Source organism: Dinoponera quadriceps, unplaced genomic scaffold (genome assembly GCF_001313825.1).
Source record: "Dinoponera quadriceps isolate SergipeBrazil2010 unplaced genomic scaffold, ASM131382v1 scaffold6016, whole genome shotgun sequence".
Classification (NCBI taxonomy): domain Eukaryota; kingdom Metazoa; phylum Arthropoda; class Insecta; order Hymenoptera; family Formicidae; genus Dinoponera; species Dinoponera quadriceps.
The window spans coordinates 253,907-266,534 of record NW_014559916.1 but is presented as its reverse complement, the minus strand read 5'-3'; the positions used below and the strand labels follow the sequence as shown (position 1 = coordinate 266,534).

At 43.0% G+C, this 12,628-nt stretch overlaps 1 protein-coding gene across 8 annotated transcripts; it reads left to right on the top strand.

Moving 5' to 3' along the window:
• The first annotated feature begins 1,167 nt into the window (after positions 1–1,167).
• LOC106750543 (zinc finger protein Pegasus) lies at positions 1,168–6,795 on the top strand. Of its 8 annotated transcripts, none has more exons than XM_014630960.1 (6): positions 1,168–1,466; positions 2,569–2,784; positions 3,073–3,304; positions 3,374–3,642; positions 3,743–4,078; positions 4,867–5,344. In XM_014630960.1, exons 2-6 carry the CDS (start codon positions 2,609–2,611, stop codon positions 5,342–5,344), a joined length of 1,491 nt encoding a protein of 496 aa, XP_014486446.1. In that variant the 5' UTR covers positions 1,168–1,466; positions 2,569–2,608. The 8 variants fall into 8 exon arrangements, with proteins under 8 accessions (XP_014486446.1, XP_014486440.1, XP_014486443.1 ...); XM_014630954.1 differs by having other exon boundaries at positions 1,382–1,462; XM_014630957.1 differs by lacking the exon at positions 1,168–1,466 and adding an exon at positions 1,719–1,937.
• The last annotated feature ends 5,833 nt before the right edge of the window (positions 6,796–12,628 follow it).

Here is a 12,628-nt window from a genome sequence, read left to right as displayed (position 1 = left end):
GTATTTTTTAAAAGAAACGTGCACGATACAAATTTGTTTAAAATATACAAATTTATTTTACATGTACAAATTTATTTAAAGTGTTTCTAAAGTTCTGGATATATTTTAAACGTGTATACTATAGAAGGAAACTTAGCTATTTCATAGGCCATTTGACATAGTGTTGTAAAATAAATTAAATAAATAAAATAAATAGCTTAAAAAGGTTGTAAGACTCAATGTCGTATTTTCTGGAACGCATCAAGGAAACCATTCATAAATTTAGTATTTATCGGGGAAAATTACGTTTTTATACTTTTATTTCATTATCTAAATAATAAATGTTAATTTGAGATAAAGTTGCGGTAAATGTATGTTAGGTTGTTCGGAAAGTACGTTTCAAATTTTCTACGTAAGTTCAGGACGCAATATTTTATTCACAGAGTAACTTTAGCAAGTTTTTAGTTTAAGACATTAAAACTAACACGCTAATCTCTCTCAAAGAACACGTAAAAAAAGCGTCTTTATTTGCAAGCATTTCAGCTCTTAGACGGTCAATTTTCTTCTAATTGCAGCTGTTTCAACAACGAGCAGTTCGATAACATTTCAACACATACATAGTGCAAGTTCCATGGAATTCTTATCAAACCTATTTCGCCTCCTTAATAAGCTCCTTAACGTTAACGCTTAACCTTGCCTCGTCTTCTTACTCGCCAATATTCGCAGCGCACGATCGCTTTTTTTCCCCGACACGATACCGAGTCGCGCGGTCGACGTCCAATGGGGAGAATTTGCTTCCGAGCAATCCTCGGGGGGCAGCTTCCTCTCTTTGTCGACGTCGAGTGTGTTTCGAAACGCGCCGACGAAAAAAGAAGCGTTCTGCAAACCGTTCGGCAAATGAACGCGTATACACGGTGTTATTACGCCATACCGCGGGCGAGACAGCGCATGACGTTTGACAGGAGTCGGAGGTTGATTACGCCGCCGCTGTTGATTGCCAACTTCGAGTCACGCTCTCGGCGCGAGGTTATGTTCGCCGTGTGCATGCCCATCGGCCGAGCGAGACTTCGATCGCGGAGAATTCGCGCGGAGCCGCGTGAAGTTCGCCGAGATTCGCCGTCGACGGTGCGTTCCGCTTCGCGTCGACGCTTCGCGAGTGGATCGGCGCGCGATCGCGGTTAGGTGATCATCACTTCGTCACCGTCGTCGTCCTCCTCCTCGTCGCCTCGTCGTTCGCGTCGGCAAGTTGGCAGCAGTGCGCGCCGCTATCGGGCGAGCGAGAATACGGATATCTCGCACTTCCGTTACATTTTATTCGTGTGTGCGCGGGGCGGGGAGAAAATAAAAGTATGCATACGGTCGCGATGCGTGCGCGACGGTCGTCGTGAGTGTTGTACGGGGCGGACGAGCGAAATTCCGGAGGCGCCGCGAGGAAGGTGGCCCGTCGTCGTCGTCGTCGCCGTCGTCCCTCCCCCCGTGGAATGTGAGTAAGTGGTCCGTGCTGCACGCGAGAGGTGTCCTCCCCGGTGGTGTGCCCTCCCCCCCCCCTTAACCCTTCTCTTCGCCCCCCCCCTTTATCGTTTTTTTCTCACCTCCTCCGCCGTCGCGCGCGCGCGCGCGGCCGCAGAGAGAGAGACTTTCCGCGGAAAAGCCGCGAAAACTACGTCACGAGTGACGGATTCGGTCGAAACTGGGACAAAGTGCAGTGCACTCTGGCATTGCGCTTTACCACCAGGTGTTTCTATGCCGTAATCTTCCCAGGATTGGGTAATACTCGTACCGTTGCACCTTGCTCTCTCGTACGTACACGGCCCGAGTTATATTCGCGCGATTGTACTCTTTCGCGGATCGCTCGAAGGCTGACAGCGCCTGAGAGACCGAGAGGGAGAGAGAGAGAGAGAGAGATAGAAAGAGAGAGAGAGAGAGTAACGACGGCCCCGCGGAGAGAGAGCTGACAGGTAAAGAGGCATCGGACGCGCGGATTGCGGTGCAGATGCGAAGTACCGCGGGACACGACGGCCTGCCGTATGTATGTGCGTACGTGAAACTCGTGTTGTCGATAGGAAACAACCTCCTCTCGCGCGGAATTCTCGAGTTGCGGACGGCGACCGTGCGGGCGAGCGAGCGGGCGATCTCTTCCGACGGCGGCCGTCGCGGAATCATCGCGAGCGAACGTGGTGGACGAACGTCGCGAGCGAACTTCGTGTGTTATGTAGGACACGATGTCGGCCGCTCGCACGGCGTATGCTCGCCTCCTCGCGAGCGCGAGCTTCCGTTCGGTCTACCTGGCGAAATATGGAACGCGCGCGACCGACGATATCGATTCTCTCGCGTAGCTCGCGGACAATCCCGCCCGTTGACGAGACGGAGGCGTTTAAAGGGACTCTTTAAATGGACTATTTAAATGGGCTACTTAAACGGGGCAACCCGAGTACCCTAGTGTACTCGAGGCGCTTCGACGTTTGTAGACGCACTCTGTAAATTCCACACGAACAAAAACACGAAACATATATATACACACATATGTACATGCATACACATTGTGCTTACCTCTCGTGATTAAAGTGAGATATTTTGCACTTGTGGCAGGTTAAATGACGGACTCAAGATAGTCCTTCCGCCTGGTAACATGTCAGATGGGGTTGACGGCGGTGGTGGGGAAAACGAGGTAGACTCTCATTCCTCTTCGCACGCTGAGGCTGGAGACTCTTCCAATCACAGGGAAGAAGAGGCATTGGACGCTGACAACGAGGCGGCTCTCAATACCAATTATGACAGTAGCGACGGAGCTGTCCCTGCGTTTAGGTGAGATTCGCTTTTGTGTCAGATTAACGTCGTGCACAGGTGGCAACGTGCCAGGGCATAACAGGTGCTTTTCATTCGCGTGACTTGTGTCGACACAAAGCCATTTTATCGGTCGCCTTACCTCGAGATAACACACAGGCAATAAAACAGCCTCACTCGAGCACAGGTCGACAGGTGGAAAGTACCTGATGTTCCAATGTGACAGGGTCATATTTTTCAAGTGAAATGCTTGTTCCCGTGTTGTTATCCTGCTGAAACGATTGCACACTTCTCATTGCTTCTCCGCAGATGTGATAGATGCGACAATTATGAAACTATAAACAAGACGGCTTTCTCCGCACACCAAGATCAATGTCTGGCAAGTGGCGAGGCTGGGGAGAGCACTGAGGGTATAGAGGGGGCGGAAAATGACGGGGATGGAGAGGAAGGCCATTCAGGGTTACGGTCTCATAGAAAAATGTTCGAGTGCGACGTGTGTAACATGAAATTTTCCAATGGAGCCAACATGAGACGGCACAAGGTAGGTCTGAGAGGAAGATACTACGCGGAGATCTATCGAGTGTTATGCGCTACATGTCGTGTTTTTTAGATGAGGCATACGGGGGTGAAGCCGTACGAGTGTCGGGTATGCCAGAAGAGATTCTTCCGGAAGGACCATCTCGCGGAACACTTCACGACGCACTCGAAAACCTTGCCATACCATTGCCCGATCTGCAACAGAGGTTTCCAAAGACAAATCGCGATGCGCGCTCACTTTCAGAACGAGCACGTGGGCCAGCACGACATGGTCAAATCGTGTCCTCTCTGTAACTACCGAGCGGCGACCATGAAATGCCTTAGGTTGCACTTCTTCAATAGGTGAGTCGTAACTCTTGCGATTCCCTCCCACGCTCCTAGGGGCGCCTTGCGCGATCGAGAGGAATTCTTTACCTACTCACATATTCTTTCTCTCACATAGACACGGGATAGATTTAGATAATCCAGGACCAAATAGCTCTACGTCCATAATGAATAGTTGCACGCCCGGGGAGGCCATGCCATCGGCGCCCTTGTCCGACAGCGGAGACAGCACTGGCAACCGTTCGACCGACAACGCTACACCGCCCATGCATTTCCTCACGCCTCACGTGGAGATATCCATTCCTTATCCCGAGCAAGCTGCCAATCAGCGGAACCCGAGCCCTGCCCCGTTAAACGGAGATAGTCCCAACAGTCCCCAAAGCGCAGATAGTAATAGCAACGCGCCGAGCAGTAGTCATCATCAATTACCCATCAACAGCAGCACCATCCATAGGTGAGCGTCCTAACAAACCGTGAACGATATTCAGTCGTCACTCGTTGCACCATCGGTCATTATTTATTTATTATTAATCGATAATTATTTAATGTCACTAGAGATTACTTATTGTCAAGAGAGGATTTTTTTATTCGCGCGTAACATGGAAGATAAAGCACGTAAAGTGTGTGTGACAGGTGAATATCTCCAAATATTGACGGCAGAAAATTCTACTAGGCAAAGCCGAGGTGTGTCTCAAAAGTTTGGATATATTGATTTTTCTCTGTACGAATACATTGAGGATATTGCAAAGTTGCCAGCGTTCTTTTTAAATGAAACCATATCCAGCGAGAAACGAGCGAATCGACGTTGAATCGACGTCTGTTCAATGTAATTTCAATTGTTTCAACGTCGATTCGATGGTTCATTTTTCGTTGGGTGTATTTTTAAATATGCACACAATCGTAATGTATATTGAAACAAATTCATTCCTCGATGCATTCATGCGGAGAAAAATAAATATATCCAAATATGTAACCTTTGAAACACTCGAATTTTGGCTCATAAAATTTCCCGTCGTCAATATTTGGAGATATTCGCCGTTTATATTATTGGAAATATTCACCTGTCACGCTTTACGCGCTTCGCTCTGTATGCATTATCTCGGCAAGATCTCAATTATGTATTTCCGACTGATAAAACAGTCGTACGCTGAAAATCGCAGATTTCCAGCGCCAGAAAGGCGGACAATTAGTCGCGCTCCAGATGCGCTGCGCGAATTACGCGAGAATCTGTATTTTCCTCAGGAACGTGAGTGGGGGAGACGAAGCCATTACACCGTCGATCTCCTTGATCCCCATCAAGCAAGAGCCGAACAGCAATGGTATGGACGACACGGGCGCGACGTCGAGCAATCTCCCGCTGCCGTCTCTGATTAAGGTGTCGCCGCTGAAGTCGCTGTTGCGGGACGACTTGCGCCGCAAGCTCTCCACCAGCTCCACGAACAACAACAACAACAACAACAGCGGCAGCAGCAGCAACAACAGCGGCGCGAATTCCAATCCGCACTCGAGGGGCGAGCCGCCCACCTCGACGAGGCCGGATCCGCGCACAAGTGGCCTCCAGTGTACTCACTGTAGAATTACGTTTCCGGATCAGACGTTGTACTTCCTCCATAAAGGTTGTCACAGCGAGAGTAACCCGTGGAAGTGCAATATTTGCGGGGAGCAGTGCTGCAATTTGTACCAGTTCAACTCGCATTTACTGAGCAAGAGTCATCAGTAGCGTGAGACGAACACACCTGCGACTAATTTGGGTCTTTCTTTATCGTTTCTTCTTCTTCTTCTCCTTCTTCTTCTTCGTCGTCGTCGTTGTCTTTTCTCTCTCTTCGTTCTTAAACAACAGCGGCGGGAGATTGGATATGTACGTATGCAATGTGTGTATGTACGCTGTGCATATGCGTTCAGTGTTCATTAACATGAGGGTGCAAATATTTTCTGCGACGTGTCCAGACATACTCCTCCGCCAAGAGTACCTTCAAAATCGTGTGCGCCCGTTCCTTCGTAGTACGTGACACGGTGAATGAGTCAATTGTAAATTTCCGACGTTCGAGAGAAATCGAGAGTAAGAGAGAGAGAGAGTATGTCTGTGTTCTCTCAGAAAATAATGTACAAAGCGCGACAAACTTGTGCCTTTTCACTAAGAGAGAAAGAAAAAAAAAAATCGAGAGAGGGAATAAGAAATTGCCAACACACACTCGTCCATCATGCTGTTGTACGAACTATCCGTCCATAGGGCTTTATCGAGATATATTCCGAGCTCTGTCATTAGTCTTAAATTAGGTAAATAAGTATGGAGAACTTCGACGGGGCTAGTCGCGCGTCGCCCCGGTCGAGGGAGAGAGATCACGAGAGATATAAAGTAGCTATACGCCGTACTTTCGTCGCGGAAGAGGAAGTACGCTGAAATTGCGAATGAATAGATAGATAGATAGAGATACTATCTAGTTCGCGCCGTTGATGCTCAGCACGAGTGCTCGAAGAAACGAACATGACGACGCGGACACGGCCCGAAGTCCCTCTTACGTACCCCTCTGTGATGCACAGAATAACGCAATCAGCAAGATTTGCAAGTGGTAAGCGAATTGGCCAATCACATTCGAGGATTGCCAAAAAAAAAAAAACCATCCGGTTGAAATTTCCGACTGTGATCGATCGATTCGCACGCTGCTCGAATCTCACTGCTCACGTTTCCTCGCGTGTCCACGGCCCTTGCAGATGCAGATTTGACAAATTTGGAAGAACGTCCCGTGTTGGTCAACGGCATATCGACCGTGCGGATATTGTTGCGCAGCAACAATTCGTCACGGTCAGCGGTGCGCTTTCGAGATATCGTCGGGTCGTCTGTTCACTTGTTTCTTTTTTTTTCTCTTTTTTTTTCTTTAGATAGGAACGCATCGCGTTCGTATAGCGAGCCTGGTGAAAATCGGAGGGCAATGATGTACAGGGCATAAAAGCCAGCCGGGCGTGCGTTACTATTATATACGATAGGCAAGTTCGAGAGATCTGACTTTTGGCCGAAGAGAGAATGCTGGGACGGTATGGCGATGCATGACTTCGTTTCGGCCAAGATCACTTTTCTTCGCCTTTTGCCTTCGATTCAATGAATATTTTATATATAAATATTTGTACAGAAAAAAAAGTATTAGGAGAGAAGCACGGAGGAAGAGAAAATCCGAAAGATAGCAAATATATATATAAATATATAAATATATATATAAATATATATATATATATATACGAGGAAAATGTATACACGTAGAGAATATCACATGTATACAGACACACATACACACACATGTACGCGCGAACACTGCTGTAAATGGTTGTAGTTATTTAATAACTATTCTGTATATCGCGTATATAGTATTTAATACGATTATAATTATTTATTAGAGTGTAAGTAATTTATTATTGCTTTGCATTCCAAGAGACGAGATACACGGGACTACGATTAATTAAGCGAATAATATCTTAGCGTTAACGGTGCTTTTTTAATAGAGTCGATTCGCGCATGTCATTTTTAACCGGGCGAATTCTCTCACATATACACACACATATAACGAAACACACACGTAATAAAAAAAGAAAGAGAAAAAGAAACAAACAGAGAGGGAAAGATCTACTGGACAGATCTCGCGCGAGTAAACGAATGCAAGTATCACGAATTATCCTTGATCGATATACGTAAGAATTCGCCGTCGCCGCGAAAACACACTATTTTGTACGCAGAGAGCACGTTCATAATTAGACACGTTCGTCATTCGCACTTTTGATCCTTATTAAAGCATCATTGACGTACAAATCTTTTTAGATACCTTTACAAAGCCGCGCGCGCGCTGCGCGTTCGCCGTACTCTCGCACGGATCCTCGGTGGAATCGTGAACAAAAAAGTGCCTGATTGGGATAACGTCTCTTTGAAAACAAAAAGGGAACTGCGCGCGTGTTATTCGTGATAAGGAAAGAGACGAGAGTGAGGGACGTAGAAGAGCGACGACGGAAGGAAAAGGAGGAGGAATAGGAGGAAGGAAATGTGCGAAAGGTGCAATTTTGCTCGAGCTGTCCCGCGTAAGAATAAAAAAAAAAGAATACGAAAACGGACCAGGAGCGTACCCGTGTTCACCATATGTGCTTACTGCTTAGCATATAGCGACGCCTTTACACTGTGATCACGTTTACAAAGAAAATAGTCTTAAAGCTAGAAGATAGACGTAAAGGTATATCTTAGGGCGGCGAGAGTACGACGAACACGGTAATTCGAGTGTAAGACAGGCAGTTTAGACACCACCCCATCCATCCATCCACCCACCCACCCATCTCCTACCCTTTCATTTGCCCCTTTTCCCCCTTTATTTATACACGACATACGGATAAAGATATATTTAAATCGATAAGAATGGAAAAAAAATATTGTTGATGTTACTACGGTGTAATGGGTACAATCTAAATACATGAATATTATGTATATAAGAATAGAACACGGAAAATTTTTATCGTAACACGTTTATTACTCGTTTACTCCGTTCTTTGCTCATTAGCCACTCTCGTTGACTAATCCTCTGTTTGTGAGAACCCGAGGCGGTGCAATTACCGTGTGAACTTCACGGTCTCCGTGTCTCCGTCTTCGACGATCGTTCATCGTCGAAAATCTTAATTACAACGTTGCATGCGATTTTTCCTGACAATAACGCGTTGAAATTGCAGCTGAAGCGATCAATGCGTATTCGCGTTTCCGTTAATTCCTTGAATTTCGGTTTTTTTATTCTAGCAATTTAGCGTTATTTTCATAGAAAAATATCGGATAAATATAAATAATATTTCAAAAGTTTGATTTGAAAAATAGTTTCAATAGAAACAAATTTCAAAATTTTACCGTAGAAAATGAGAAAATCCGTCTTTTGCAAAATAAGTAATCTATCATTTTTATTTGTAAATATATTAAATCTCTTCTCTTTATAGCTGCATTAAGTTCAGTCATCTGCACTTAAAATTAAATAGACGCATATTTGACGCTTTGTGAGAGAAGAAAATAAAATAATTACTTCAGAAAGCTATAAGAAACATATTAATTATATACTCCGAGATACATTAGAATTCAAAAGGGTAAATAACGGAAACTATCGCGCTTACATGAAATGTTTCAGAAAAGATCGGCGAGAAATGGATATATTTTCGCTCGATAACAAGAAATATTCTGTATGTATTATAGGATTTATCAAAAATATGGAATATCTGGAGAATTGACATTACTTTAACACTTTTTTACATAATAATACGAGAGAAATCGATTACTGATATTAATCATTGATGCATCGATGCATTTGCAAAATTTTGCAGTCAATTTTCTATTAAGGTTTCTCTATATTTATTTACGGCGATCGAATTCACCTGTTATTCTATATGCTAAAGTGATGTTACTGAAAAATGAATATTTTATGAGATTTTTCATACGAGTATACTGAAAAATATCAGAATAAAAAGTAAAATACCTCGAAAAGTATTCACTTTTCGATGACTTCATCCTAGTACTTTTACACGCGGAACGAACGGAGGAATCGATCTGTGTTAAAAAAAAAACTATATGATTCCATTTAAAAAAAATGACCTTGAATTATTAATTATACAACAAAGTTAAGGTCACCGTCTTATGTCCCCCTCCAAACCCTACAACTTATGTCTGAATCATTTTTTTGTCAATTGCTGTGTTCTCAAGATATTCCATCGTTTTCACACTTTTGATAAATCCTGTATATCGCATATACGTAATTTTCCAATTTTCCGAGTCCTTTTAATGGCTTCCGGGAGTGTGCAAATAAATAAGACACTCGCCGATATGAGTATAATATCGAAGTCTCACTTTATTATTCGCGTACCATGTGTATGAATACAGAAGCGCGTTATATTACAATATTCGTCGCGTTAAAGCTACCAAGGGAAAAGGAGAGAAATAAATAGAGTCTCCGCGTGTCGCTCGTCGCTCGAGGCGCGCTCGAGCTCCGGGACACGGCAGGAAAGCGTCTCCTTGCGAGCGAGCATGCTTCGCCTCCCGCGAGTCGCGACGAGTCATCATTAATTCGCCGGAGAGAGCGGGAGATATTCCTGCCGGATTCCACCTGGATCCGACCTGAATGCAACGCAACGGCGAGCAACCTCAATTTGTCCGTCGAGCGTTCTATCGTCGCTCTCTTACGCTAAAGTAACTCGAACTCTGCTTTTGCACCAACGATGCCGGATAACTGATCCAGTCGACTTCCTTAATTAGCTTCGCCGTAGCGATCCAAGTATTATAGCACCATCGAGATAATAAGGATATCTTACTGTAGGATTAAAGAGAAAACTAAAACGAGGAGTGATTTTACTGCTAAGAAAAATCAGATTATACATATAAATTAAATATTATATAATAGATTATAGGTATAAATTAAAATTTTCGCGGGAAATCCAACCCTCTGCGGTCCGAATCGTTTCTGACTTTTCTTCTCTCAACCGATCCGCGTGGAAATTCATTTACTTCGCGATATTATCGCATAGTTTGCGCGTATTCCAATGTTTTAGTATTTATTTAGCGAAACAGCACACATGTACAATTGTATATTTACATTAAGGTTGCTGACTACTCGCTACAATCGTCCTTGTTTGATGACGTCTGAAGCGAGAGAACGCATGCCAAGAATCTTTATACGTTCAAATAAAAACATATATTCATAAAGCGACATTTGTAATCAATTCAGTACTCTTGTAAAAATATCGGAACGCTTTTCTTTTACTCGAACAATCAATAAGATGTAAAATTAACATTGATAAAATCATAAGAAAAAAAGGTTAGAAAAGAAGTAAATAAAAGTGTTCGGTTAATTTTATAAAGCCAGCGGCACAGATGCTTGTTTTCATGTTGGATTGTTTGCTGGATGGAAATACTGCGATTTGATTGATATCCATTTTTTCGAAATGCACCAATCAGAACGCAGTATTTCTATCCAGCAAGCAACCGGCACGAAAACAAGCATCGTTGGCTTAAGTATGCTAAATCGATCACAAATGCCATTTATATCTTTTTATTTGAAAGTATAATGCAAGAATTCTTGGCATGCGTTTTCTCGCTTCTGACGTCATCAAACAAGAACGCTCGCAGCAAGTGGTCAGGAACCTTAAGAGTAGAGTTACCCAGTAAGCAAGAAATCATTAGCACAACGTTATTACAATGACATTTTATAATATATTTTCAAATATATAGTTCTTAATGTTGTATGCAAATATCATTGTTAACGATTATTATTCGACCTAAAATATTTATATTATTTCTACACTATAATTTTAATACTTAGAAATATTATATTATTAAATTACAGTGATAACAAAAGTACAGTATAGCAAAAAATAGTTAAGAAGCGTTTATAAAATATTATATCGAAATATTTATAAAATCCATATAAAATCAATTCCAAAAGATTGATTTAATGTTTCTTACTTACTGGACTGTTGTATCCAGTTCTCTTTCGCAACATTTGCTCCCACTCGCGCATAAATGACAAATCACACCGTTTAAAAGCGAAAGAACGATAATTTTATTATTGAGAGAAGTAGAAGCGGAATGTCCGCAATATCCGCGCGGAAAATGCAAATATCGCTTTCGAATGCCGCGTCTCTCTTTCGGTAACGTCCGTCTCGCGCGATCTCGTGGTGTATCTTTTTCGTTTGTTATTTAGCAACAACCGTTGTCAGGGTTTCCTCCGTTTCTTCTTTCTTCGGATATTTAAACCGGCTATGCTCCAAGCTGGACTAAAGCCCAACTCACAATGGCAGAACGAAATAACAGAGTCGCAAGGATATTCTAAACGGGTTTTACAGAATCGATTAGAATAAAACGCGATGTCGAGGTGAACTCGACCGCGAGTAGGACCGTAAAGGGTTAATCTTAATCTAAGAGAATATTTCTAGGAGTAGAATAGATTCCGTCGATAGTCTGACTCGCTTGATAATGACGCTCTTTTTTTAATTTCATATCTAATTACTATTCTATGATAGATAGGGACTGGAGATTTTCAGTTACGCGTATGTGTGTGGGCGCGCGCGTGTACGTGTATATGAGCACGGTTAGTATTGAGCAACGTTGGTGCATCCGACCTAAAGTGCGAGTACTTAATTACCCGCGATTGTCGCGACAAACTACGCTACAATACACTTAATAATATCGAGTTACAAAACAGAAGACGTCCACGATGTCTCGCAATTCTCGGCTTTCCAACGCGGCTCAATAGATTTATTTCACGAAATTGTGTGTTTGTCATTTCAAAAGCCATTGACATGTGAATATCTGGACGAAGCATTCTATGAGAGGGGAAGGTGTAATTATGTAATTAAATAATGAATAATAAGGTCTATTTAAATAATTAGTGATAAGGAAAAAATTACGGTACTTTGGCTAATTCCGTCGCGGCTTCTTCGGTATAATTCGGTTTTACATCAACTCGCACTTGAAATGACATTTGCAACGAACCAAACTAGCATTTTTGGGAAGATTTGCTATGTCAATGTATTTCAAAGTGTCAATGTATCCTAAGACGTACACAAAGCACGTACGTGTGAGTCGAATAGTGACGATTCGAGTCGAATACGCCGAAGTGTCGTAGTTTCCTCTTTATTAAAAAGTGGTACAAAATTGGTCTATTGGCCTTAATTGTGACAGTGCTACTTCCAGTAGACTTATTCTGTAACTTTCAATGACAGTCAGTTCAATGACATCGACACGTCGTTGTCGTTACGTTGTCGTTGCGTAGGTATAATATATGGTAGAAATGCTGCGCAACGGCACGTAACGATAGCGCCACTGTCGTCAAAAGTTACAGAATATGCCTGCAGATATTCATATGTCGAGATTAAAAATCAAAATACTCGTTTATTACAACGGAAGAATTAAAGTAAATTTTTACAAATCTCGTCGCATAAAAATGTATAGGAAATCACGCACAAACGCACGAGATATGCCCGAGAAAAAATTTCTCATATATAA